Below are 25,769 nucleotides of genomic sequence, written 5' to 3' on the forward strand. Positions count from 1 at the left end.
TAGAGTCGCTCTCGGCTATCGCCTCGCGCGACTCTTAGGCTTCTTTCGTGCTTAGCAACCCCCCGCGTGCATCTATTTAAACAATAGAGTGTTACTGTCGAGGAACTATCGGCTGATTGTTGCCCCACGCGAATTTGATGTTCTTAAAACAAATACGCTAGTTTTAAGAACATCAAATTTCCAAGGGGCAACTATCAGACCGATAGTTCCGAGACATAAACACTATTGTTTTTATTGTTCACCGCTAAATTTTCTTCCGTGCCTACAGCTTGTCACAAATGTCAATAATTCGCAACTGTACGTTGGCTAAATAATACGTTATACCTGTCAGAATTGAAAAGTCACTGTTTTCTGATCTGCCTAACTTCGCGGCCGTCAAACTATTCAAAACTTTTCACGGATGAGTACTATCAATCCAGCTATTTTCCGCGGACGGGCACCATCCATCCGAGTATTTTCTGCGGGTGGGCACTATGGGCTGATAGTGTCTCTCCACGGATGAACACTATCGCATATGTGATCGATTTAAACCAGTAAGAACCGGAGAAAATTTAGTGGTGAACTATAAAACTCAATAGTGTACGCTGTGTTGTTTACCATTTGTTAATTAGAATTAATTATGTTCTTGTTCATAAATATGTTTTGGGCCCTACTTGGTGAGGGACTTTAAATGACTGAGAAAGGCTCTAAACATTTCTATCTCCAAGAACATACTGTTAACTGTATTAATATTATTATCACTTTGGAGGATGTTGAGAAATTAAAGCAAAAAAAAGCATGCATGTGACATTTCAGCCCGTCAAAAATATCTGTCTTAGTCTAAAGTTGTTAGTATTTAACAATTATTCGCCAAAGGCGAGGTTGATATCGTCGAATAATCTCTAAGACAAAGTCAAGGGGATTATTCGACAATATTCACTGAACCTGAGGTGAATAATTGTTTTAGTATAATTTCAGAGCTGAACAAAAGTGAAATTTCTAAAATCATAACATTTTAGTAACATTTTATTTCAACATTTTATATAAACCGCGTGGAGCAGTTTATATAGCATCATATAAGGAACTGCTCGACCAATCAGATTGCTGGAAACTCTTTGCTCAGCTCTGAAATAATACTAAAATATATTAGTACCTTAGCAAAAACACTGCTGTCTGATGAATATTAAGGAAGCCTGTTGCCTAATTATGAAATGATTGCATGAGCTTGTTTGTTTTTTGGAGATTTGAATAACTCATAGATTTAGCCTTTTGTGTGTGGTAGTTGATGAGGATGTCACCCTTATAAACTATTGGAAGATCTTAAGCTCATAAATTATTTAACACAATTGTTAGATAGAAAATTTTAGTTTGAAAATATCTGTCAATTCCTATAATTGTGATTAACACCATGGTTTGACACCATATTCTTACATGTTGTAAACTGTACATTACTGGCCAATGCCAGGCTGTTATATACAGTGTAGTTATTTCTGTTTCTTTGTTAGAGATTTCTGTCCTATAATTGTTAATTAACCATACAAGAGAAAATATCTATCTGCTTTCATTAGATTTGGCACTTTGAGGTTATCTTGTTTGTGTTGAAAGGTTGGCTTTTCAAATGTCAGGGAAGATGCTTTCATATTGACAGAAACATCTAGTCAATCACAGTCAGGAGTCACCTATGCATGTGAATGTCATCTTAATCATGTTTCTTTCATCAACATTTCTGTTAAAAAATCAAGGGTTTGTCGATAAAATATGTTTGATTTCTGACAGGCTTTTGGCAAGGTAACTCATGGAATAGTGAAAGACACAGTAGTTAAAAATCACAAGCCTCTCCTTAATGGTGACTTTGAATTTTTGGGACGACAAAACCGTTCTTCATCAGAGGTTAGTGAGAGATGATGGTGGTTGATCTCATTGTCTCTGCTGCATGTCCTCCAGCTGTATCTCCATGGAAGATTGTCCTATCCATGATACATTTGTTGTTTTGATTTGAATTCATCATGACTGCCGGTTCCTTTACAAATTTTAAAGCACCAAGGATGCATATTACAGGGTTAGCCTTTTGCAGAAGTGATCATATTGACAAAATATCCCTTAATATTTTACACTCCAACATCAGTATGCATATCCTCCTTACTGTTCTCTATACATTTCCTAAATTGCTGACAAGGAAAGTTTGTCTAACAATCAAGATCTTCTTCGACTGGCAATCATCTCCTTTATTCTTGTAAGCTTAATGTGTGATTCAGCCCAGCCTGTCATCAGTCACCATTATTATTTGTTTTGAGGATTAATAAAGAGGGTCTGAGGCTTTATACATGTACATAATTAGGAATTGAGTTAGTTTTTTACATCTCTAACTTTTGATCATTTTTTATGTTGTACTTCTCTACAGTGTTCTTCAGATTCCAATTTGGAAACATTACTGGAAGAGGCTGATAAAATACACAGCTCAAAAAATGGTTTTCGAAAGGTAATTATTTATAGCAGTGGTAAATGACTTACAGTTTAATGTAAAAATGTAATTGTTCATGGCATTTCTGAATTATCTTTTGAAACCCTTTAATTGCTGAGGTTGGTTTGCATACATGTTAAATTTCTCCTTTTGGTATCACTGCTGAATCAGACATTAATGACATGAAGAAGCTCTTGATAGCTGAACAGCATTATTAAGGAAATGTGTGAAAATCTGTATGGAGAATATAGATATCCATGTATATGAGCACGATCCTTCGCAGTGAAGCACTATTTAAGCAATAGTGAAAAACAGACCTGAAAAAAATTCAGGCCTGTACGGGATTCGAACCACTGACCTCTGCGATACTAGTGCAGCGCTCTACCAATTGAGCTAACAAGCCAACTGGGAGCAGGCCATCAAATTAATTCGACATAAACCCATAAGATGATAAATCAAACAACAAACATATGAAATACATATATATGAACTGCAGTTATGAAACGTATATGTGCACGATCCCACGTTTCAAATTGATATACGTTTCATAACCGCAGTTCATATATATGTATTTCATATGTTTGTTGTTTGATTTATCATCTTACGGGTTTATGTCGAATTAATTTGATGGCCTGCTCCCAGTTGGCTTGTTAGCTCAATTGGTAGAGCGCTGCACTAGTATCGCAGAGGTCAGTGGTTCGAATCCTGTACAGGCCTGAATTTTTTTCAGGTCTGTTTTTCACTATTGCTTAAATAGTGCTTCAATGCGAAGGTTTGTGCACATATACGTTTCATAACCGCAGTTCATATATATGTATTTCATGTATTTGTGAGGCGTGAGTAGTCCAGTGGTCAGTGCGCTGGACTCTAGGTCAGATGGCCCGGGTTCAAGTCCTGGCTGGGGCTTGACGTTGTGTCCTTAAGCAAGACGCTTCACTCACATTGCTTCGTCTTCTCGGATAGGACGTAAAGCCGGAGGTCCCGTCTCCTGCACCTATCAATTAGTTAATTTCGGCAAGGGACGTTAAAGAACCCACATCACGAGATTACTGTGATGTGGTCTGGCCTGTTTACTGGGAAGGGAGGGAGGGGGCATCTGTAAAAATTTCTCCTTTAGTAATTGTAAACTGCCGCCGGCAGTCTGGAAAAGTCCCCCGCACAGTGTTGTAAAGCGCATTAGAGCATTTACATGGAAATGCGCTATAGAAATTGATCTATATTATTATTATTATTATTTGTCGATAGATATCCATGATGGGCTATGAAGGATAAAGGAAAATTACAATTGATAGATTTATACAAATTATAAGTGTGACTTAGTATATGTAATAAATCAGTGGATAGCATTGAAGGCGTGCTCTGATTGGCCAGTCAAACTCCGAATATTCTTTGCTATTGACCTCCGAACAACTCGGGAAAAAATGGCGTCCTGGTTTGCATCCGTGATGAGCGAAGAAATCACTCAAATTAATTTTTGGTGGTGTATATTATCTCACTGTTTTAGTATTTACTAAAACAACTATTCGCCTCAGTGTTGGTGGTTAGCGGTGAATATTTACCTCGCCGCTTCGCCGCTCGGTAAATATCCACCACTAATGACCTCCCCTTCGGTGAATAGTTGTTAAATAGTAGGACTCTTAATTCATTTTCTCTGGCAAAGCATTTTGCTTTACCAGATAGCCCAAGCTTCAGCTCAGGTATTATATTGTTGAGACCATGCTCAAGCTCATCTCATAATTGTCATATTTTATATCAGTGAATCTTTAAATCTTTAAACATTTTTATCTTATATTATTGAACAGGACACTCCAGCTAAGAAACAAGTCCGTTTTAACATGGAGAGAAACCAAGAATACTCCTACAGCTATTCTCAAACCTCAGATGATGATATGGATAGCCATAATCTTATAAGCAATATTAATTTTGTGGGTTATGGATATAATGAAAGTGATAGTAATGATGATTATGATGATGATGACGACGACGATGATGATGACGACGAAGACGATGATGATGACGATGAGAATGAGGATGGTGATAATACAGATCACAATGATCCTGAATCGAGTGAAGATGATTCTAGACCTAGCATTGGATATTTGGTTGATAAGAGTAAATCTTCCTCAGAAGTCAACAATGCTAATGATTCAAACTCTAGCTTGAAATCAGCCAAGATTAATGGAACAACAGACTTACCGGTAGTAAATGGCATTAGTAGCAAAGTGGGAGAAAGGCTTTTGAATGGAACATTTGAGCTTCAAGATATAAAGAATAATAGGCTTAATGATGATAATAGATTGATAGACCTTAAAGCACAGGTAAGAGTCAAGTTTTTTTGTAGTTAAATCAAGTAAGTTAAAAAAGAGCTTTTTTCATAGTTTGTGACTAGTGAAAAATTTAGTTTGGTGCCTTTTTTTTTTTTTATCTTTCAAATGGAAAGTAGATTTTACTGTTATTTTGTCAGGTACTGCACGGGTTTTGCTCGAAGCAGAGACTACTGCATACAATTCATGATTGGATATTAGTATTTAGTATTTACTAAAACTGTGGATATCATTGAAGGTGCGCTTTGATTGGCTGCTCAAAATCCGAATATCGTTTGCTATCCACCTCCTGGCAACTTGCACAGGATTTGTACGAGAAACTGATGTAATCGTTGCACGAATAACAGAGTTAAAATCATCTTTTCTTGCTATATTATCTTACTGTTTAGTGTATATTAAAACAACTTTTCACCCCAGTGTCGGTGACTAGGGGCACAGACGTTTACTTCGCCGCTTTGCAGCTTGGTAAATATCCACCACTTATCACCGCTACTTTAGTGAATTGTTGTTCAATACCACACAGGTGAATAGTACTTTTTCTGCCTACTGATTGGCGGATTCAGAAGTGACCAGCAGGTACTATTTACCTCCGAGCAGCCGAAGAGTCACAATTTGAGCATCAAAAGCGAAAAAACTCGTTCCGTAACTTACAGTACGGACCTCAAACTTGGTTGGTGGGAGGCATGCACTTAAATAGAGGGAAATTGTAATATTTTATTGACATCTATATGACGATTGTTACATGCTTAGCGCGCGTACATGTTTCTCGAGATCTGGATGCATGTGGTAAGTTTGGGGATCACGACAGGACCATAACAGTTGCTTGAGGCAAAGCCAAGAGCGATTCTAGCTCTTACGAATTTCTTGTATGTACGAGACCTGCGTAGTGGATTTACAGTGCTTGAATCATTGTTTACTAGAATTCATGGCCAGAAATTGCGTCGCGTGAATACCTAACGAGTTAGCAGTATTTTTCTTGTAAGCTTAAAAGTTCGTTTCTCGAAAACACACGCCTAAAAAAAGGAACAAAATCCGTTTGGATGGTTTAGTGCGGCCATTTTGTTGCTCCGCTTTTTGTCCTTATTTTTTCCCTGATCTGCAGTAGTACCGTCGCGTATTTGGCGCATTCTGATGCCCTAATATGGTAAAATGACGTAACAATGCAATAATTAAGAGATGTTCACTCCAGTGGCTCATTAGGAATTGGATAGGAATCGCGCGCGCTATGTAATAAATTGATTTAGGATTTCTATACCTGTATAATAAAATATAATGGGCTTCATCAATGGACACAATATATTTCTAATTTTTGTTGAACAACAATAGGTTTTTCAGTTGGAGTCATCAATTAAAGTGAAACAAGACTCTGTTGAGAAGGAAATGTCTGATTTAGACAGCAGACTGACGGAGGCCAGGGATAGAAATAGGCAGGAGGTTTGTCATTACAATTAACGTTCAACCTTTTGTATCACGGTAGCTTGTAGGTTCACGTATGAAGGGCTAAGTTATGTTTCCTTAACTTGTATATGAAAGGAGGAGGTCCTTTGGGGCGAGTGGATTTTTTTTTTTTTGACAAATCAAGTTGCAGAAGTCAATTTGTGGTCTGTCCCAGGACTTGCATAGATTGAGAGCTGGGACATAGGAACGTGTCGTATGAAATCGTCAGCGGAGCTTTCTCCTCCCCTCCCTCCCCCCCCCCTCCCCCAAGTCACAAGCGTAATTATAGTTTGTAATCTTTCTTTGACATGAACCCCGGGTTTAAGTTGTTTCCGTGTGAACAAAACGCCGACCTAGTAGAATTGCAAAAGTTAAAGTTTGATGTGTGAGATTGGGGAGTGGGGCATACATTTTCCCACCCACTGCCACGCCCATCTGCAACAAAATTATCTCTTTTGAGAAACTAAGGAACTAAGACTGTTCAAATATGATGTCGCTCTTAAAAGCTGGTTGTGATTTTCCTTTCATAGATGAACAAGCTTCAAAAGGAATTGGAAGAAAGGAGAAGACAGTACATGACAGAAATGGAGGACATTGATAGAAGAAGGGAGGAACAAAAGTAGGAACCTTAACACTGTATTTGTGTCACCAATAATTCATTTAAAATCTTGTCTGCCTTCATAACAAGGAACCGAGATGTGATTCATGCATCTTGAAATTAAACGGTTCGAGTTCCATGTCATTTGTAATGTTTGACAAGCTGCTAATTGTAAGATCATCCACGTTCTTTTCTGGTTTATTGTGGTCCAGTCCTGTGTCACAGCCACTTAGTCGCATGTTCGTGGCAAATGGGTAACATATTTCTTTATTCTGTGGAAGAACTCAAAACTCACCGTCTCTCTTTATCTGGATGTATTAACACAAAAAATGCTTTCGAAATTGCAGATCTCTAGTTTATGGATTGTTTTTCTGTCTTGAAAGACTCGAAACTCAACTCGAGCCTCGATCCTCGAGGTTTTGAAGGGTGGAGGATCCAGGGATCGAGAGAGGTTGAGCGGTACTCTTGTTCTCTGTAATCAGTGGGATTTGAAGTGTGACTTTGGATTCCTTATGGGGGACTCGTTGTTTTTCTTCTTGCTTGTCGTCTTATGCTCGTTGTAGATGCATGAAATCTCTCTCTATTCAATGGTTTCATCCAGGCATCCAGTAGTTGAAACCAATTCCCTCTGAGCAGAATAAACTGCAATGTGAATGTATATCAATGTCAAGGGTTATGACATGTTATTACACGACTCGGGCAGTCAGAGGGCCAATAACTTAAATCAACCAATCAAAATGCTCTATTGCCGGTCCAATATTCTCTAAGTATTGGACCGGGCACTGTCCCGAATGGTCCCGAATGGTCCTGAATGATACTGCACTTGTGTCCCTTTGAACTTCAGTCGTATAATAAATCTCTTATTAACCAAGCTTGCTCGGGACCGTACTGGAAGAATATCGGCCCTCGGTATTCTTTGTACGGACCTCGCTGCGCTCGGTCCGTACTGTCAAGACCTCGGGCCGATATTCTCCCATTACGGCCCTCGCGCTTGGTTAATAAGATATATTTACTTCTATTTTAGGAGAAAATTTGAAGAGGAACTTGAGGAATTTAGAAACGAAAAAAAACTAGAGGAGAGAAGGCAGAGATACTACGAACACGAGGTACAATACGAAGACAATGAGTGAACTTATTTACTTATATTTGAACATAATTCTAAACAAAGATTTATTAATACATAGACAGGTAAAAACGAGCGATATAATATCCCGACGTTTCGGCGACTTCGTGACGCCATTATCAAGGGTACAAATGAAAATAAAGTTAACAAATGAACTCGCATTTGTTAATTTTAGTTTCATTTGTACCCTTGATAATGGCGTCATGAAGTCGCCGAAACGTCGGGATATTATATCGCTCGTTTTTACCTGTCTATATAATTCTGAACATACGAGAAATTCAAATGGTGACGTTTGTGTTATTTTGGGGATGATAGCAAGGTATGACTGGCAGTTAGCCGAGTAACAACAGTTGAGTTAATCTCCAAATGGTTCAGCCATTTGATGGTGATCATACGTGATAGTGATCATACGTGATAGTGATCATACGTGACATACGAGAAATTCAAATGGTGACGTTTGTGTTATTTTGGGGATGATAGCAAGGTATGACTGGCAATTAGCCGAGTAACAACAGTTGAGTTAATGTCCAAATGGTTCAGCCATTTGATAGTGATCTAATTTTTCTTATTCTTTCTAAAACAGACAGCAATATCTCAGATGGAGAAGGAACTCAAGCAGCGGGCACAGGAAGTTCGAGATAGGGACAAAGAGGTTCGTTCTTTTGACGTCAACTTTTCTCAAACGAAATAAAAATTTGGCTAAGATCTCGTATAGGAGCTGCAGTAAGTCAATCTCGATGCTATTTTATATGATCTGCCGAAAATACTCAAGAACTTTTTACTGATCTTAAAGCTACAATTTGGTTAAGAATTAGTTCACACATAATAGTCAAGCAGTTGTGTTTTGTTTTGTCTGTAAGGAAGTAAATTTAATTGTTCCTTTGATTTACTGAGTAAACTTTGAATGAACTATTGCATCTGCCGTGTTTTAAAATATGCTCCTAGTTGGATTTTTTGTTTGAAATTGTGTGTTATTTATGTCATCAGTGTTTTATATTCACATACAGATTCGGGAGTATGAAGAATACTTAGATCGACGCCATGCCGTCTGCAACGGCAAAGAGGAAGATTTAAACGTTCTTCAAAACGTAAGTAGTCATTTTCGTTTTGTCACATTTTTGTGGCAATGCCCGCTCTGTCGTAATGCGTGTGAAAACTCTGGGATTATCATAAAGAGGAGAAGATTACGGGAAGTTCAGGCAGGTGGGAGACGCGCCGGGACCATAGAACTTGTTATGAAGTTACAAGCGTACAGTATGAAGATGCTTTTGATTGTGTTGCGAGATTCCACAGTGTCCGTGTGGTTATGTGCATGGGTAGTGTTTGGAAAAGATCTCAAATTATTTTGTGCTTATAAATTATTGCGAAGAAGCGATGAATAATTAGGTACATATTGGTCCGTCGAGCAAGAATGGCAAAGAAACAGAATAACCACTTTTAGTCGCGATATTTTACAGAAGCCATTAAACCATGCGCGCTCACGAAGACGAGTGAAACCGAACAGTTTTTGTACATTGTAACATTCCGTTTGTTCTTTCAAAATAAAGTTTGGAAGATTCATCCATATTTTGACGCGTTTTCAATAAAAAACAATTATTCCACTAGCGCCATTTGGATATGAGATGATTAGCGTCAACATCATCTTATATCCAACGCGCGCTCGTGGAGAAATTGTGAATTGGTTGGGTACGATAGAAATTCACAAAAAAAAGTGTTGTAAAAACCAAGAGGGAACAAGCGTGGAGGGAGTTCAAACATACCGGTATTACAAACGACAAACTTCAAATACTGGAATAAATGCTTTAAGATGCTTTTTTCGGCAGTGACCATCTTGAAGCTGATGAACCACGCCTTATGTTAATTCCAGAAGAGTGTCTAATAGCTAGCTGGCTTCTAAATTGCATTTGACTGTAGCAGATGAACGTTATGTTATTTTATGTTCTAGGAATTGGATACCCTGTCCAAGGAACTAGAGTCCAAAAAGACAAAGTTAATTAACAAGCATCATCTTGTACATCAAAGCTCCGAGGAAAGCATTGTGGTGTCAACACCTCCCATGAGAGTTAGGTATGAACCTAGAAGAGATTGATGTGAGATGAATTTGAAAGCATCATTTCGGTGTGTCTGGAGGAGATATGTCGTCAGGGCGTTCACCATTAGTGAAGGCTTGCTGGCTAGGCCGCTGTATTCATGAAAAAGAATTTTGTCTTAATACGGAACTAAGATTGTCTGTCATTTCCTAAATTACATCCATTATTTGATGGACTGTTTTTTTAAAATGAGAGTAAAACGTTGGAAATAGGATGTAGTGGCTGGATCTAGTTTGATCCAGTATGATAGGAAATACAGGCCTGTATGCCTTCTGTCCTTGCTGTAACATCCATTTCTTCAGGTGTCGCACCGCCTATCCATGCACATTTTGTAGAGACATTTCGTTTAGTGGAGACGGGTGAAACGGAGGGCAAACGACGCTCAGTAGATGTAAGGAAAAACAACACCAATTGATCCGTCATTTTCCACTTCTTCTTTTGTGAGCTTGTCTCCACTAAGCGGGAGTCTGGTACCGACTCCCTGTTCCTGCCTTTACACTGTCAACGTAACGAAACCAAGGTATAACTTTAATTTTCCTCCCCCCCTACTTTCTAGGAGTACCAGTCGAGGGAGCGTCTCAAGTAAAGGAGTAGATTTGAGGATAGAAGAATTAAAATATCAAAATCGACAATTGCTGGAGGAACTGTTTGGTCTGAAGAAAAGCTGTGAGAGTAAAGACGATGAACTTAACGAATTGAAAGAAAAGGTAACCAAAGTAATTCTCTGTAATGTACTTTGCTTACGCATTGTTTCAGCTCTATTTTTTTTCTAATTGAGGTCATGGATTTATTGCAGTTGGAAGCTTCCGAAAGTGAAAACAAACGCCTACAGCAGAGAACGAAGCACTTGGAAACACAGTTAGACCTGGCCAGAAAGTCAGCCGAGTTGGGTGCAGACAGTGTCTCAGTGGACGAGATAATGCGGAAGACCACTCAAGACATGCGCAGTGCGCGGAACTCCCGGATTATCCGCCCCTCTCGGTCGGTAGCTCCGGCCCCGGGGTCGTCGACTTCAACATCCGCGGGTGTAAGGCTCCGCCGGTTTTCTTCGAACGATTCAGTCGGAACCAAAAACACCAGTAGCTCTGACTCAGGAAAGGGAACCAAAGAGTCGGCAGCGAAAAGCTACAAAGGGTCGTTGGGTAAGAAAGCTAAAGAAAACAGCGATGAAAGGCACAAGATGGGAACAGAGAGAATCACCAGCGCTTTTTGTGCTGTCATGTAAGCGCTGCTGTGGTAGTTACCATAACCAATTTAGAATGTGGAAGCCAGTTAAATTATCAATTCGAGATAAATTTAAATCATACCACATTCTAAGTTTGAGTTACTTTGGAATCATTTTCGAGTTCGCAGTTAACAATTGCACACACCCCGCACATGTAACTTGACTTTTCTTCGTTACACTGAAGAGGTTAACTTTTTATTCAGTGATTTGAATGCCCGTTTAAAATCTACAAATCATACATGCATTACATCATCAAACCGTTTCACTCCCAAGAACTAATTAGTAATTCTACCATCATTTCCTTGTAAACTAGTCAGAATTAATTTTGCTGTTTCATTAACACTCGTGAACAAGTTCGTTCATTCTCGTCATCTTACCAGACAATCTATTGATGCTGATAGAGTTATATTTTGATAATGGCACCATACAGATTCCTGTAGATGTCTATCCTTTTTTTACCTTAGTCTTGAATGATTTTGTCGTATTCTCGACAGCGGACGTTAGTAGGCCATCAAAAAGACAAGGTACCAACCTCTGATAACTTTTTGCTACAGCTTCATTGCTTCAGTGTGGAATAACCCTGATCGTTCATAAAATTATTTGTAAAATTGTGACCAGATTTAATTTGACGATTTGGTATCTACGGTATCATTTTTACCAAGAAATTCTCCCAAATCGACCACAAGATTGTATGTGAAATCATGACCAGGTCAACAATGATTTTGGATCTAATATTGGCTGTTTTAAACAAAAATCATCCAAGAGTATTTATTACCAGGGTTTTGTACATATTTGCAGGACAATTATTACTTGACAATAGCATGTGACTCGGGAATAGAATCTTTCTTACGACGATACTATGAAAAATCGTGATAAAATATTTAAAAGTTTACCAGAACTATTTTTGAAACAAGTATATTTTGTACTTCCAATAGTGGCTGTAAAGAGACCGTCATGAATATTTATTGAGAAAAACCCCATTTGTGGGTATTTTATTTTTTATGAATAAAAACAGGCTTTGAAAATAGTAATTTTAAAGTGTTGTGTTTCGTTTAACAAGGCGAAAGGAATGGTGGCATATCGTGAAAAAAGGTGACATTGCCACTATTTCAATCAGACTACCTGAACGAAATAAACAACTGTCGTTTTGGGAGGCGAGCAATGAGGATTCTATCTAAAATGCCAGTGCCAATCAGTGCGTATGACTCGAAGGAAGCAAATACGTCAAGGCCGTCCCTAAGGTTCCTTGCTCGTTTCCTGTAATCGCATTATGAATTATGACACAACATTCGAAAAGTGCGCTTTTAATCAGTCCAAAGATATCTTAGGATACAATCTATTCCACAATTTTCTACAAAACTTCCGTTGCATATTTTTTTACTCCATTTTACCTTGTATCAATTTTAACCCGGCTTACACAGAAAAGAGAAACAGGCACTGCTGGTGCGCTTATTACAGGGGGACCTCCATACTGCAATCTTCTGTAAGCGTGATCATAAAGTGGTCACGCTGATCATCGATAGCACTTTGTTCCATTGTTTGCTCAACTGTTTCTTCCCCTTCTTGAACCCAAAAGGACTGGGTCTGATGTCCTGTAGTCTCATTATCCTTTTGCTCGGCGTCTAACTTTGGAAGAAATGGTAGACAGGCGTCCAACATCCCGTGCATCTCCAGAAACGTCTGAGGGAAAATGAAGAAAAAAATTGTAAGGAAACTTAACAGAACAGCGAATTCAGGTAGGATCTTACTGTTTCGATCGTCTTGTCAAAATTTGCATGTCTATTTTCGTTCTTATTTGAATACTTTCAAAGGCTAATTTTCCGGGGTATCGGCTGACGTCTAAGCTCAGCTGAATGAATAAGGACTGCTCACACTGGCAGCATTTTCTTGTCCTTACTCAGTGCCGTTAGGGTAATACACGGGGTACATAGCCACTCCGGCCCAAAGGGATGTATACCTAGCTTTCCCAATGAAAGCAAAACAAGTTTTGACAGCGAAGCCACCAGTGGAAAAGGAGAGAGAGTTTCGACTTTGTTCATCCCACTCCGGTCGCTGAGGATCATTTTTGCCTTTTTGCGTGCTCTTAAGTAATTGTGCGCGGCGGTTGCCGTAATGGAGCTAAACGTCTCATAGTTAAAAGGTCACGCCATACCCAAAGTTCGTCAAACCCTTTCATCTGGTGAGATGCTACATATTGTGCCGACGGTATATCAGGATGTGCTTGGTGAAAAAGTTGGACAAGCTGTGTTGCATTTTCCAACCTGTAAGGAAGAAATAACAGCCAATAAGAAAAGATAGATTTAAGTGTACAGCTCGTTGGCATACTTTTTTCATTTTTCTTTTGGTTGGTGGTAACATCAACATATAAACAAGAATTTCTTCCCTGACAGCGAGGGCGAAGTAACTCTTACCTAGAATGGAAATATCTAGATTAAGGGCTGAAAGGTCTACTTCACGAACAGCAATGCAGCGAATGAATTAGTTCAGCCCTTAGTGGATACACATCAATACAAACATTTCAATCCCCAATCTTTAAACATTTGCTGCAATAGGTTAATGCGCTAAAAAGAGAGACGTTTGACACGAAGGAAGAAAATTATCAAATAGGAGGAACAATCAGTGTTTGATTTACCACCAAGTTCTCGGAGCTAACACGATGAGAAAAGTATGGTGAAAGTTAAAAAGAATTTATGTATAGGTACTGGAAACGAATGGATTAGACACTTTTTTACGGGCTTTTCTCCAGAAGTGGAGTGGTAGTTTTTGGACAAGATGACACATCAAGTATGAAGTTTTCACGATTTTCCGTCTGCACAGCCAAAGCAGACTTGTCAAGTAAAACTGAACTCGCCAGTTTTCTTTTTCCTTTTTTCCAGAAAACCGTACTTTTCAGTGAGAATGGGGGTTTACACACACCACAGGATCTTGTTGTTTTATGTTACTGTTACCGTGTTTACAAAATCAAGTCATCAAGTCCTCATTGTCCCTTTATATTATTTCCACTCAATAAAGTTACTTGGAGTACTATATTAATTACCTGCTAGCTTGTATTGTCTTGAGTAGAATTCCGTTTATATTTTTGCCCATGATGAGGAATTTAAGCAATTTGTCAAAATAAGCTGTACCGAGGAGTATCTACAGGCAAGACAAGAAATTTCGAGAATTAAAGCCAATATGGGATGATCCTTTAAAAAACCCTTTTCACTAAGGTGTCGCGTCACTAAAACTCACAGCATCATTCCTTTGTGAGGTTCAGGTTATGAGGGCTCACCGGTAAATCCACTTCTAATAAAGTTATGAGTAATGATTCGTTATTGGAGTGCACTTGGAATTGTGGGAACTAGCAGAATCGTATCTGTTTCTTACTTGATACTCTTGTTTTCGTTCGACATATTTAAACACTTCCTGTTCCACCTATAGATGATAAGAATGAAAAAGAAATCTGAATAAGAACACAGGCTAACGAATCGTCGCCAATGTTATTGTAGCTGCAGGATACAGCTTTTTGCACTTTTTGGTAATTCTGTTTGTCTAGTAAAGAAAACGTTTATCACGGTTATGCAAATAACAGAAAAAAAAAAAAAAAACGGAAAAAAATCCCGCAGACGAGTAAAATAAACATTAGAGAAAATAATAACAACCAATGAAGAAATGATCCTCGTGCACTGCATTTAAGCAATCGAACCCAGGCCTCCCAGATACTAGTTGGGCGCTACTATCAACTGACAACAAACATATGAAACATATGTGTGAACTGCGGTTATGAGACGTATATGAGAACGATCCTTCGCAGTAAAGCACTATTTGAGCAATAGTGAAAATCAGACCTGAAAAAAATTTCAGGCCTGTACGGGATTCGAACCACTGACCTCAGTGGTCACTGGTCAGTGGTTCGAATCCCGTACAGGCCTGAAATTTTTTTCAGGTCTGATTTTCACTATTGCTCAAATAGTGCTTTACTGCGAAGGATCGTTCTCATATACTATCAACTGAGCTACAAAGCCTCCTGTTGGGAACGAGGCAAATGTTAGGGGTTTCTTGTTTCCGTATGGGAATCTTATCACAATTTTTTAAAATAAATTTCAACAACAAAAGAAAAAACAGTCGCAATAATAACAATTGCTTACAGCATCAGGTTGGATTAATGTGTTCCCTCTTTGACGTTGTTCGTCCAATTGAGCAAGAATAACATTCACACAGTTTGTCTCCAGCAATGCCTGAACAAGGGAAAAAAGAAAAAAAAAGAGAAACGCCAATTAATATGATGAGGGAGAGTTAAAAATTTCCTTCACATGACGATATCAAAAACAGTTTTGAAATAAACTCAATTCTCTGCTTTTATCCCTTCGCTCTGACGAAGGACTAACGCTTGAAACATTAGCTTTATTGAAAATATCAACTCGGTTGACAAAACCAAATTGTCGTGTAACACCCCCACCGACGCGGCACCACAGTCTTTAGAAGTTTATTCCTTCGATTCTTTTAATGTGAAGTATTTCATAAACTTACATACCATGGGTGCAGTGAAATCACGTTCCATATCAAAATTTTTAAACCGACGTGTTTCGTAAAGTTGCAAGAAAAATTTAAGAACGCCCTCTGATATCTAACCTGAATATGTTTTTCACGCGCACTACTTAACGGGATTAGCAGGAGACAAGCCAGCGAGTGGGCCTGGAGACCAACTTTATGGAACTGCACAGCGATGGAGTACACATCAAGGTCGAGGAGGAGAGGACATCTAGAAGGAAAGATCAAACGCATGAACACAAAACACTCGATTCATTCTGTAACATCTAACTTCAATCAGGATAAAGTTGAAATAAAGCAACCAGGGGAACTACTTCTCAGACAGGACAGGGTGATAGTCTAGGGTAAATTACTAATTAAATCAGGCTTCTACAACAGTTTGATGGTAGCCATTTAAACTCTTGGGTAAGAGAGGCATCTTAAAGAGTCAAGTGACTTGCCTAAAACTTAACATAATGTCGACCCTTTTGAACTGGGGTAAAGCGTTCATGGCAATGACCCATTGCGTCTCAAAAATACTTCTTCTGAAATTTGTGTTGTGGAAACAATTGCTTTCTATGTGCAAAAGGTCGGCTTCAACCTCTGAAGGGTGAAACCTTACCCGATTATTGAGCATCACTTAAGAAACGCACAATACTACCATGTGCAAGGAAACATTTATTTCAGAGAGGACCCAGTGAAAAGTAAAGGGATGACCATGCCAATAAGAAACCCCGGTTTACGAAACAAACTTATTCTTATTTACCTCTGCAGTAGCGATGCAGATTCTTCACAAGCAGCGACCTCCTCCTCAGATAACGGTGTCGAAACTATAGGAAAAAAACAAGTTCGAGACATATAACCGTTTGGTGACACACGGTACATGTATTGCAAAGCTAAAATCACAGGACTGCTTCCTCGAATACCCTTTGCAACAGAAAAAGAAATATATACCATCGACAAACTACTCTGGTTCAAAAGGCAGAGAAGAATGTCAAAGGGAGAAAAGGGGTTGCCAACTTGACCTGTGGATCAGATAAAATTAAATCACGTCAGTTTCTTTTCTTGGGCCTCAGAACCGAGAACGAAAATAGCACATCCATTTCGCAGAGTTAAAACTTAGAGTCACTAAGAAGCTTTAGCATATGAATGGCTTCATCAGGGGAAACCTAAGCGATCACAACAGTTTATATGCCTCGCTTAGAGCTCTGCACTAAAATATGTTTTCACCACACACCTGATTTGAAGGGGGCTATTAACACACTTCTCCACACTTGAGGCAAACAGCGAACCTTAGAAGTTCAAACGTAGAGCTTAGCAATAACAAAACGACAGGGTAGGGTCAACTTTTGTGAACTGCGAGATACATCACAACAAACGTTTACCTGCCACAGGTCAGAAATCCCAGCTAAGTTAACAAGAACTCGACGAAGATATTTTATCTGAAAAAAGTTGAAAGATTTTCAGATGTAGCCACTGTATTGCTGAGCTATTCATGATATGTTAATCAGCAATTAAAAGCCAGGAAACTAGATTGACAACACGAAGTCGAGGAAACAGAGAACTGAAAAAGTTTGCTATCATGTTGGACTTGTTCACTTTGGTTTTTCTTTTATTTTGTACTTTCCCATATGAGAAATGGTGTTAAGTTTTCCAACTGCATTCTAAGAAAAAAAGGAAAGAAACCAAACGGCTGGAAACAGTAACTGTATATTGAATGATTCGCGTCATTTTCTCCGGAAATTACAAGCAAGCCTCAATTTATTTTCCCCGACCCAGTTTGTCTGTCTTGTTTTCAAATCAGTCGTGCAAGAGCTGTGATAGCCTAAATTACTCACCATTCCAAAAGCTAGAAGCTGCTGTAGAACACTGTTCCACAATTGAGGATCATGTATATTATTGTCTAGACACAAGTCCGCAACAAGACGTACAGCCTGAGAGCGAACAGATAGTGATAAAAATTACAAAGACGAACGGCGGCAGAAATGGATGGATGAAGCATTGGTAAAATAATGTAATGAATACGATGATTAAGAACTGCACAAACAAATAACCAGTATGCACTTCGATATTGCTCAATTGACAACATTGGCCGACAACATTGCTAACATTAGTAGCAAGGCATGAAGACCTTGCCCCACTACATCGGCAAACATCATCGGCCAACAACTTTGTTACGTAACTATTCATATTCTGATGCAGAAGTTAAGAGGTTCGGATTTACTTTCTTCTACTTTTATATCCCTTTAAATCTGTTGAATGTGTTTCAATATGACAGCACTCACCTTCTTCTCATGCTTATGGTTTCTCCATAGTCCTCGCACCAGCCCTTCTTTGTTGCATTTGTCAAACGCGCTCGCTGATTGCTGTATGTGTAATCCTTCAAGCTCCGCGAGACAAACAAGAGCCTGCATCTGTTGTCTGCCAGCGGTACACAAATTAGAAATTATGTCGTGTAATGAGTAGGTGCCCTTCGAATGAGTTAAAGTTCTGTAATGGGGGTTCAAATGAAAATGGAAGAAACTAATCTTTGATCATATTCGGTTCACTGTGGTACTTGGCAGATGGAGAGAGTGACCACGGATTTCACATGAAACAACTAAGCTAAATTAGCCAATTTCCAGCCCAAAGTGAAGACTTAAAGGAAAGAATATCGAATCGTATTCACCACTGAGAACGAACAATGATAGAATTCGTCTCCCTGACGAAGAAACACTTTTCCCCATTTCATTTGTGTGGGTAGCTGCGAGACGTAACTTTTAAGGCTTTTCATCCTCAGCTGATTTTTTACCCTACCTGATCACACTAACTGAAGTTTTGCACAGTTTTTCAATAAATTCTCCTGGGGCGATGGCGAAAAGAGTTCGGAGCGCACGAAGACGACAGGTACTCGAGGAACCATTCTGGAAAAGTTTCAAAAGAAGGTCACCAGTGTGTGTTCAGAGGCTTTCAGGTTACTCATATCTATACAAAATACTTCAGATTTTGGCATCAAGCAAGTATGCATGTTTGTCACATAAAAACCTAGAACATGGCCTTAAGATTTCCGTACAGATGTGGAAATGCTAACCAGTAATAGAAAGACGACGGTTTTAATTCTGATGATAAAATATTTTCTTCCTTGTTTTGAGCTTGAAAGAGACGATCTAATTACCCTTCCTTGAATCTTACCTTGTTTGCAAGATTAAGAAGGAATGTAACGGCTGTTTGTTGGTCTCGGCTGCTTTCCATGATGTAAATAACCCTGGAAGAGAAAACATCAGACTTATGATCAATATGGATGGCAAGATGAAAAACTACAGTGCCTACAATATGGAGCTCAGACGAAACGAGGATCATTACCTTGTATGATTTAGTGTGCGCAAGGTGTGTGGGGATAAAATAATTAATGGGTAGCTTCAAAATTCAAGAGATAAGTCGAGAAATTGAGTAAAAGCGAGCTAAATCTTACAGTTTATTAATCAGAGGCAATTTTCTATATTAGACATGCAATGCAAGATTTAAGTAGCTGATAGCTAATTTAGCAGAATTCGTATGTTTATTTACCTTTTCAAGTTCTTCTCGTCTTCCTCATTTTCATTATTTTCCTCACTCACAGGTGAGATCAACTGAAGATCAAGTTTTCATTGGTAAATATCTAACTATTACGTTTTAAATCTAAAAAGGCGTAATTTTAAGTGTGAACATGTTAGGTGATAGGGTGACTTTTAGCCAATTTCCAAGCGTGATTCCTCGACCAATTATCACTATTATTAAATTTCTTTTTTTTTTATTTTTTTTTTTTATCACAGCAAAGGACTTCAGCAGCTACTAGCTGCAAGTTGAGAAGCGCTTTGAATAGTTTCAACGAAAAAGGAGTTGTGGCGAACTTCGAAACAAGCGGAGGCTAGATGTTACAGTACCCAAATTCGCGCAACATTCAACTTTAAGGTTAAATTCTCAACGTTGGACTTCGAGCAAAGAAGTTCATGTCTCGGTAATAGTACGGCACTAAGCGTCTTACTGCACTTTGTACTAAAGGTTCTTTTTGACTGGCTATACCATTGTTTCAGTGAGTTATCTACCAGTAAGAAAACATACCATGTTTACCATTAATTGAATATATATCAACTCATCAAGGTAAATGATGCTGACTTTCTTAGCTGTCTTAGCCAACAGAACATGCAACACTCAAAGTAAGAAAGTTCGTTCTCAAATTACCTCCGTGTCCCCCGATGTTTGAGCTGAAGAGGGCAACCATTTCTGACAACAGAGAAACAGCCATTGCAAGATCTGAGCAATTATCTTTAGAAACACAATGTTAGATTACTGGTGCTTACTTCAAGCGTAGTACTAAAAAGTGTAGAGGGCATTGAATGGGTTCATTACTTCTGCTGATTCGTTTTTGTTCGTGTGTGAAGCGTTCATCCTACCTCAATTAAAAAGAGCCTGATCTTCTCTATCTTGGTATTGTTCACAGTTGCGATTTCCTCTGCAGTTTTGTGGATGTCTATAAAAATAATTTATCAGCATTTCAATTTGGTTTTTACAAACAAAAAAAATCGTAATCTAGGTAACAAATTAGGCGAAAATCAGTAACTGAGGGCTCACATAGGGCTCAATCCTTCGACAATGATCTTCCGAAGAAGTCTCCAGCTCGCCTTCGAATGATAAATCACAGATATGGCTCCCTTAAGGAAGCAGAAAAATGTCCATCATAACCGGAACTGAAGGCTATTGGGAACGATCCTTTGAGCGGCCTCTGGTATTAAAATTGAGTGGCATCAAACGAACAACTACCAATCTAGACACGCTTCTCATTTGGCTCGGGGCTTACAGGTAATGGTGAAGACATATTTAAAAGAAAAACGGAGATTTTCGAGGCCACCGTAAATAAACGCCAATTGTTCACAGAAGAATTTGTTTAAGGAGCTTCTTTGTCGATATTTTGCAGAGTTAGCACTAGTACCTGGCGGTTGGTGAGCAGTGCCTGGTTCCCTAGCTCCATATTTCTCATATAGCTGACAAACAAGTTTAGCCGGTTTACTTGTTAAAGGAGCAATGGAAGGGTCCACAATATTATATTTGTGAAGCACATGTTCAGTGGCCACGCCCCGACACAGCTCTAACAAGCGGCTATGGGTGAGTTTGGCCTTCTCTTCATCCTGAAATAAATCAAAAGCAGTGATAGAGAGCAAGGGTTTTTGAAGATAAGATAGGCATTCCCGGTCTACGACAGTCACAATACTATAATCATATTTTAAGACTTGAAGTTTTTCCGAGGAAAACTTAGGAGACAAATTGATCTTAACTAATGTGTTTACCTTTTCAGAACACTCTGATTTCCAAGCCTTCGCAAGGTCAACACAAGTCTTCAGCATAACTATTTTCTCCTCACCTATAGGAAGGAGGCCAGACGAGAAAAATATTAAGGTTCCCTCTGTCCTCAAACCATAAACATTAACGAGACTAACACATCGAGATGAGTTCTCCAGGCCTAAACAAGAAGAAAATCTGGTCGGATGAAAAATTTCTGAGATTCTGTGAAGTTTGAACTCGGGTACAAAATTACGAAAACAAATTGGGACCAGTTTGAATTTTTGCGACTTTGTTTCTCCATGTCTCACGAAGCAAACTGTTGCTGCGACTTCTCGCATTGTGCTTACCGGCTTTTCTACAAACAAATTGTTGGTATAATGACAATTATTAAGAACTAGATCATTGAATAATGCAATTCAAGACTTTTTATTGGCTTAGCCATTATGGTCTATCAGCCAATATACCATAATCTACAAATATGGCAAGCGTACGTGTCAGCTTAAAATTAAAAGGGAGCTAAAAATTTAATAAAATTTAATAACTTTAACGTTTTTAATAAAACAATAATTCCACTCGCTCTTGTTGGATATGAGATGATTATAGCCAACGAGGCGCTACGCGCCTCGTTGGCTATCTATCACCTCATATCCAACGCGCGCTCGTGGAATAATTGTTAAATATTCAAATAAAATGATAGTAATGATAGTCTAGGAGGACTCCCTGGTTGTTTTCACTGGATTGCGCCATGAACTAATGCTAATAAACGCATAGAAATAAAGATATTATTATTTATTATTACTGCCCTTTCCATTGGCTTGGGAAGTGTTGGGTGATAACAAGTGTGCAGACCGAGGAGATATTTTTGAAGAACATGTTACTATTTCAGTACCGAGAGGTAGATGCTGAGCAATCCACTTTGCAGCAGCTATGGCCATCTCCTTGTTGTTAACAGCATACAGCATACTCTTGGCATTTTCGCTTTTGTAGTTCTTCACCAACTGGCTCGGTGGTTCATTCACGCTCAGATCATTTATGTTGGGATCACTATCAAGATTACTTGGAGCCGCTGGACCGGCCGAAGATCGCACTAGGTTACGTATTGCTGTTAGGTACATCTCATCGCTGGAAAGCTTTAAAAGAAAACTGTCAAAAGTGAGTCGGAAAAGCCAGAGGTGTATGAAATGTTTCACTAATAAGCTGTGGACAGATAGCCATTCTTTGGAAAACCCGAAAAAGGTGTACAACTTTTTTACAACATGTCCTGTTATAACATAAGTCACGCAAAGCGCGCGCTATGAGTGGTCAATTCAATGTCTACCATTTGCCAATGCGTGTACGCTGCTGACGTGAGTAAATCTTTCCAAGTAAGCAAATGTTTCGAAAGAAATTTTATTCCATATTTTAAATCAAGTGGTAAACACCCGCAGCGTACACTATTGATTTATGGGTGCGCTTGGGAGGTTTGCTAAGCATTCAAGAAGCTAGAGTCACTCTCGGCTATCGCCTCGAGCGACTTTTACGCTTCTTTTGTGCTTAGGAACCTCCCGCGTGCAAACATAACTCAATAGTGTACGCTGTGGTGTTTACCATTGGTTAATTAGTAGACTGACGACAGATATCTTACCTTGAGCAAATTAGCAATGCCTAAAAGCTTTGGAACTGTTTCCTCAGACAACTCAGGAGCTGAAAAATTGATTCAAATGGAAAAACTAATCATGTATTCAAACATGGAGGATCCTTTCTGGATCCAAGTAAAAAAATAGTTATCAAACAAGGACAAACAATTAAACGTCCATATTGAATCAGCTGCTTACCGAGAACTTTCCATGGATTCCCGTAGAGCAGAGAATGATATGGGAGCCTAGTTGTCGACATTACGGACAATGGTTTATTGTTGTCCAAGGTGGCCTGTGAAGACTTAAATGTCAGTGACCTGTTCACACATTCTCCAAATTTTACTTTGTTGATGTGGAATTAGGGGACCGGAGAAATCAAAAGCAAAGCGGAAAAGGAGTTTGCTTTTTCAAAAATGAAGTAAAAAACTTGTATCCTTCTGCGATGTCGACAGTTTAGTACAAAGCACAGGTTTGCATCAAAAGTTTTAAATGATAGCAAAGGCCACGCAATTGTTTTTAAGGACATAAACCCGCTGTGATGAACTTCAAATCAAACAGATCTTTTTTTTTCCTTTTAGTACAGAATGAACGCAAAGACGGACCATCCGCACCCTTCAGTGTCTTAATATTTGTTCAGAAATGATGGATTAAAAAAATGTTGAGGCTGAAAAAGAAGGGTTTTAAAATTTCGTTGAAGTCTCACCTTTTCATTGTCAGCATTCTGCGATGAACTGTAAAACGATCTCTCATAACTGGATGGTACTGCTTTGCGCTCGTATTGGTATAGGTAGTCCAATAACTGAATACCCTGTAAAAAAAGGTTGCAAAAACGAAAAGCTAAAAGAACCTTGACTTCTCTCTCATGGCAGGTCCACAAAAAAAATTAATTACAAACAAATTGTAATATATTCGAGTTCTTCTGCTTTAGAAAAGTTGTCTTGGACCCAGAATTTCCGTAATATTATATCATTATGTCACACGAAATCCTTCGAATCTTCCGTCCACGCAGTTTAATAGAGAAGCAACATGTTTAAATCATCAAGGACAAAAGTATATCCACACAGGGATGTTAGCTCTTTTCGACAACTATTTCTCGTTCTGAATTTTCTACTGTTACCAATTCTGGGTCTTGTATAAACCGTAATAATTAAGTCTTTCTTTTTAAGTTAAGGATGACAGGCGAGCAGCTGTATCAGATGGCTCCTCTTTAATACTGCTCCCATGATGAAATTTAAGACGTCTTTCTGCCCAAATAGAAGCCTACTTTTTAGCAAAAGTACCCAAAGCCCAATCCTTAAGACTCAACTCCCAAAACGTTGCTAAAAAAGGAGAATCTTGTAAAAGAGCCTGACAGGCAACTCCAAAATTTTGATATTAAAGCAGGGCTTTAACTTGACTCTTCAAATACCTCTCCTCGTGTCCAAAAATTGAAACGGAATAGGGTTGAAAAGTGCCTCCATATGAACCTAAAATTTTTTTATTCCCATTAATGTAACTTATTCAATTTTGGAGTAGCATGGTTGACAGTCATGGGTTTTCTTTTTTATATTCCACGACTGTTCCTTGACCTGCGGCAACCATGAGTTGGTTTCATACCTTGTCAACGGTTGAAGCAGTTTCCTCTCCCTGAGAGAGTTCCTTAACCAGGTTGAGTATGAACAGAATTGTATCATAGTCATACGGATCCACCTGAAGAGCAACATTTAACCAATCAGAATGTGAGAATTTATTCAATTATGTGATTCTATGGAGTAATTGCATACTAATGTTAGGGTGTAATATGTTGAAACCTTTTTTTCGAGGCTGAGTTGTTTCCACTAACCTTTGACCCTACTTCCACCAACAATTTAAGAAGAGAACTTGAGCAGGAAATTTTATGGACTACTTTCCGCACATTCCTTTGATAACTCAATTCTTCCATGCCGTCTTGTGAAACTACCAGCGGAGAGCGAGGGGAGGGTGGAAGCAGTTGCTGTCTTACATATGTCAACAAAGCACTATCTTCGTCCAGTTTAAACGCCCTGAAAATCACAAAGAACACAGAGGTCATAAGTAATGAACCACTAATGCATTAGTGACTTATCCGGACTTGTAAAGTACGGAAAAGTTTCAGTATTAAAGAGATTGTAGCATAATTACGCATTTTCATTGTAAAGGCATCGAAATCGGTAACAGTACCTGCAAAACTCCAAAATCATCTCGAGGCTAATCTGTTGTTTTTGCATCAGGTCTGGTAAAATAGCCAACTTCTCTTGTCGGTCGCTTTTGTACACGTCCTTCAGTGACATCTACAAATAATTGAAATCGCACGTTAAATCCACTATATATATAGCTGTTCGCAGAAAGGTTGTCAGGAAAAGGACAAAGTGCATACGAAAATCTCGAAAGGTAATCTAGGTATCCGGTAACCATGAATTTCAATAAGTAAAATAGATAAATCTGGACGAAAACCTACTGAACAGGGGATAAATACCGACTTGCACGTGAATGCGAGAGGAACAAAAAAAAAAAAAAAAAGAAGCGCCCATGAGAAGCAGCGTGGTCGAGAGGTCAGCGTGTCAGATGCGCACTGCGGAGGTATATGTACACCGCTCTTTGATCCTAGCCCCTAGTTCAAACCTCCGACAAGTTGCTACAACAAGGTCAATATAATTCATGACGAGATGTATTCTTCCAGTAAAGGAACAAAGCAGTCCCTTACCTTTAGTCGGCCAAGTTTCATTCCCCATGTGGCATTGGTGAATATCTCCTGGCACTTTTGCAGAACAGCAGGTTCATTACACAGCTGAGCATAGTCTATGCCAACCCTGGCAAAAGCCTACAAGAAAAAAGTGGAGTTCCACCAAACAATCGGTCTACAATCCTTCCATTTTTCAAACACGTTAAAACCAAACAAACAAACAAATTTGAAACAACACAAATGTAAGAGAAAATTAATTTGATAATGTTTACAATAACTACGATAAATAAATAATTTCTACCAATGCTTGTAATATTGTCTTACCAGAATTTTAGTACAGCTCTGACCAAGAAAATTAGTTCCAGATACCAAGAACTGAAAGGCAGTCTGTTTTGGTATGGAACACAGGTAACCAAGACCCACGTCATG

At 38.8% G+C, this 25,769-nt stretch overlaps 2 protein-coding genes across 6 annotated transcripts in view; one reads left to right on the top strand and one right to left on the bottom strand.

Annotated features, from left to right (window-relative positions):
* LOC111338244 (uncharacterized) overlaps window positions 1-12,268 on the top strand; it is a 27,806-nt gene extending 15,538 nt beyond the window's left edge. For 2 of the 4 annotated variants that reach the window (XM_088726000.1, XM_088725996.1), the window contains exons 2-12: window positions 1,756-1,869; window positions 2,381-2,458; window positions 4,243-4,758; window positions 6,091-6,198; window positions 6,732-6,820; window positions 7,824-7,905; window positions 8,506-8,574; window positions 8,930-9,010; window positions 9,868-9,989; window positions 10,569-10,719; window positions 10,791-12,268. In XM_088726000.1, coding sequence (XP_088582126.1) covers window positions 4,276-4,758; window positions 6,091-6,198; window positions 6,732-6,820; window positions 7,824-7,905; window positions 8,506-8,574; window positions 8,930-9,010; window positions 9,868-9,989; window positions 10,569-10,719; window positions 10,791-11,237 — 1,632 coding nt within the window. In that variant the 5' untranslated portion in view covers window positions 1,756-1,869; window positions 2,381-2,458; window positions 4,243-4,275 and the 3' untranslated portion in view covers window positions 11,238-12,268. The remainder of the gene's footprint in view (window positions 1-1,755; window positions 1,870-2,380; window positions 2,459-4,242; window positions 4,759-6,090; window positions 6,199-6,731; window positions 6,821-7,823; window positions 7,906-8,505; window positions 8,575-8,929; window positions 9,011-9,867; window positions 9,990-10,568; window positions 10,720-10,790) is intronic. The other 2 variants (XM_088725999.1, XM_088725997.1) reach the window with 2 other exon arrangements.
* A 257-nt stretch (window positions 12,269-12,525) lies between these two features.
* Window positions 12,526-25,769, bottom strand: part of LOC111338233 (kinetochore-associated protein 1) — a 48,865-nt gene continuing 35,621 nt past the window's right edge. For both annotated transcript variants that reach the window (XM_088725995.1, XM_088725994.1), the window contains exons 46-72: window positions 25,665-25,769; window positions 25,362-25,478; window positions 24,839-24,948; window positions 24,483-24,681; window positions 24,257-24,349; window positions 23,364-23,468; window positions 22,859-22,952; window positions 22,669-22,727; window positions 21,934-22,174; window positions 21,050-21,123; window positions 20,695-20,890; window positions 20,159-20,235; window positions 19,947-19,988; window positions 19,293-19,354; window positions 18,918-18,990; window positions 18,543-18,649; window positions 18,032-18,167; window positions 17,585-17,680; window positions 17,132-17,188; window positions 16,984-17,038; window positions 16,513-16,576; window positions 15,849-15,978; window positions 15,365-15,454; window positions 14,604-14,651; window positions 14,275-14,372; window positions 13,390-13,498; window positions 12,526-12,917 (exon numbers count right to left, since the gene is read on the bottom strand). The exon at window positions 25,665-25,769 is cut by the window's right edge and continues 24 nt beyond it. In XM_088725995.1, coding sequence (XP_088582121.1) covers window positions 12,690-12,917; window positions 13,390-13,498; window positions 14,275-14,372; window positions 14,604-14,651; window positions 15,365-15,454; window positions 15,849-15,978; window positions 16,513-16,576; window positions 16,984-17,038; window positions 17,132-17,188; window positions 17,585-17,680; window positions 18,032-18,167; window positions 18,543-18,649; window positions 18,918-18,990; window positions 19,293-19,354; window positions 19,947-19,988; window positions 20,159-20,235; window positions 20,695-20,890; window positions 21,050-21,123; window positions 21,934-22,174; window positions 22,669-22,727; window positions 22,859-22,952; window positions 23,364-23,468; window positions 24,257-24,349; window positions 24,483-24,681; window positions 24,839-24,948; window positions 25,362-25,478; window positions 25,665-25,769 — 2,865 coding nt within the window. In that variant the 3' untranslated portion in view covers window positions 12,526-12,689. The remainder of the gene's footprint in view (window positions 12,918-13,389; window positions 13,499-14,274; window positions 14,373-14,603; window positions 14,652-15,364; window positions 15,455-15,848; window positions 15,979-16,512; window positions 16,577-16,983; window positions 17,039-17,131; window positions 17,189-17,584; window positions 17,681-18,031; window positions 18,168-18,542; window positions 18,650-18,917; window positions 18,991-19,292; window positions 19,355-19,946; window positions 19,989-20,158; window positions 20,236-20,694; window positions 20,891-21,049; window positions 21,124-21,933; window positions 22,175-22,668; window positions 22,728-22,858; window positions 22,953-23,363; window positions 23,469-24,256; window positions 24,350-24,482; window positions 24,682-24,838; window positions 24,949-25,361; window positions 25,479-25,664) is intronic.

This window comes from Stylophora pistillata, chromosome 6, assembly GCF_964205215.1.
Source record: "Stylophora pistillata chromosome 6, jaStyPist1.2, whole genome shotgun sequence".
Lineage (NCBI taxonomy): Eukaryota > Metazoa > Cnidaria > Anthozoa > Scleractinia > Pocilloporidae > Stylophora > Stylophora pistillata.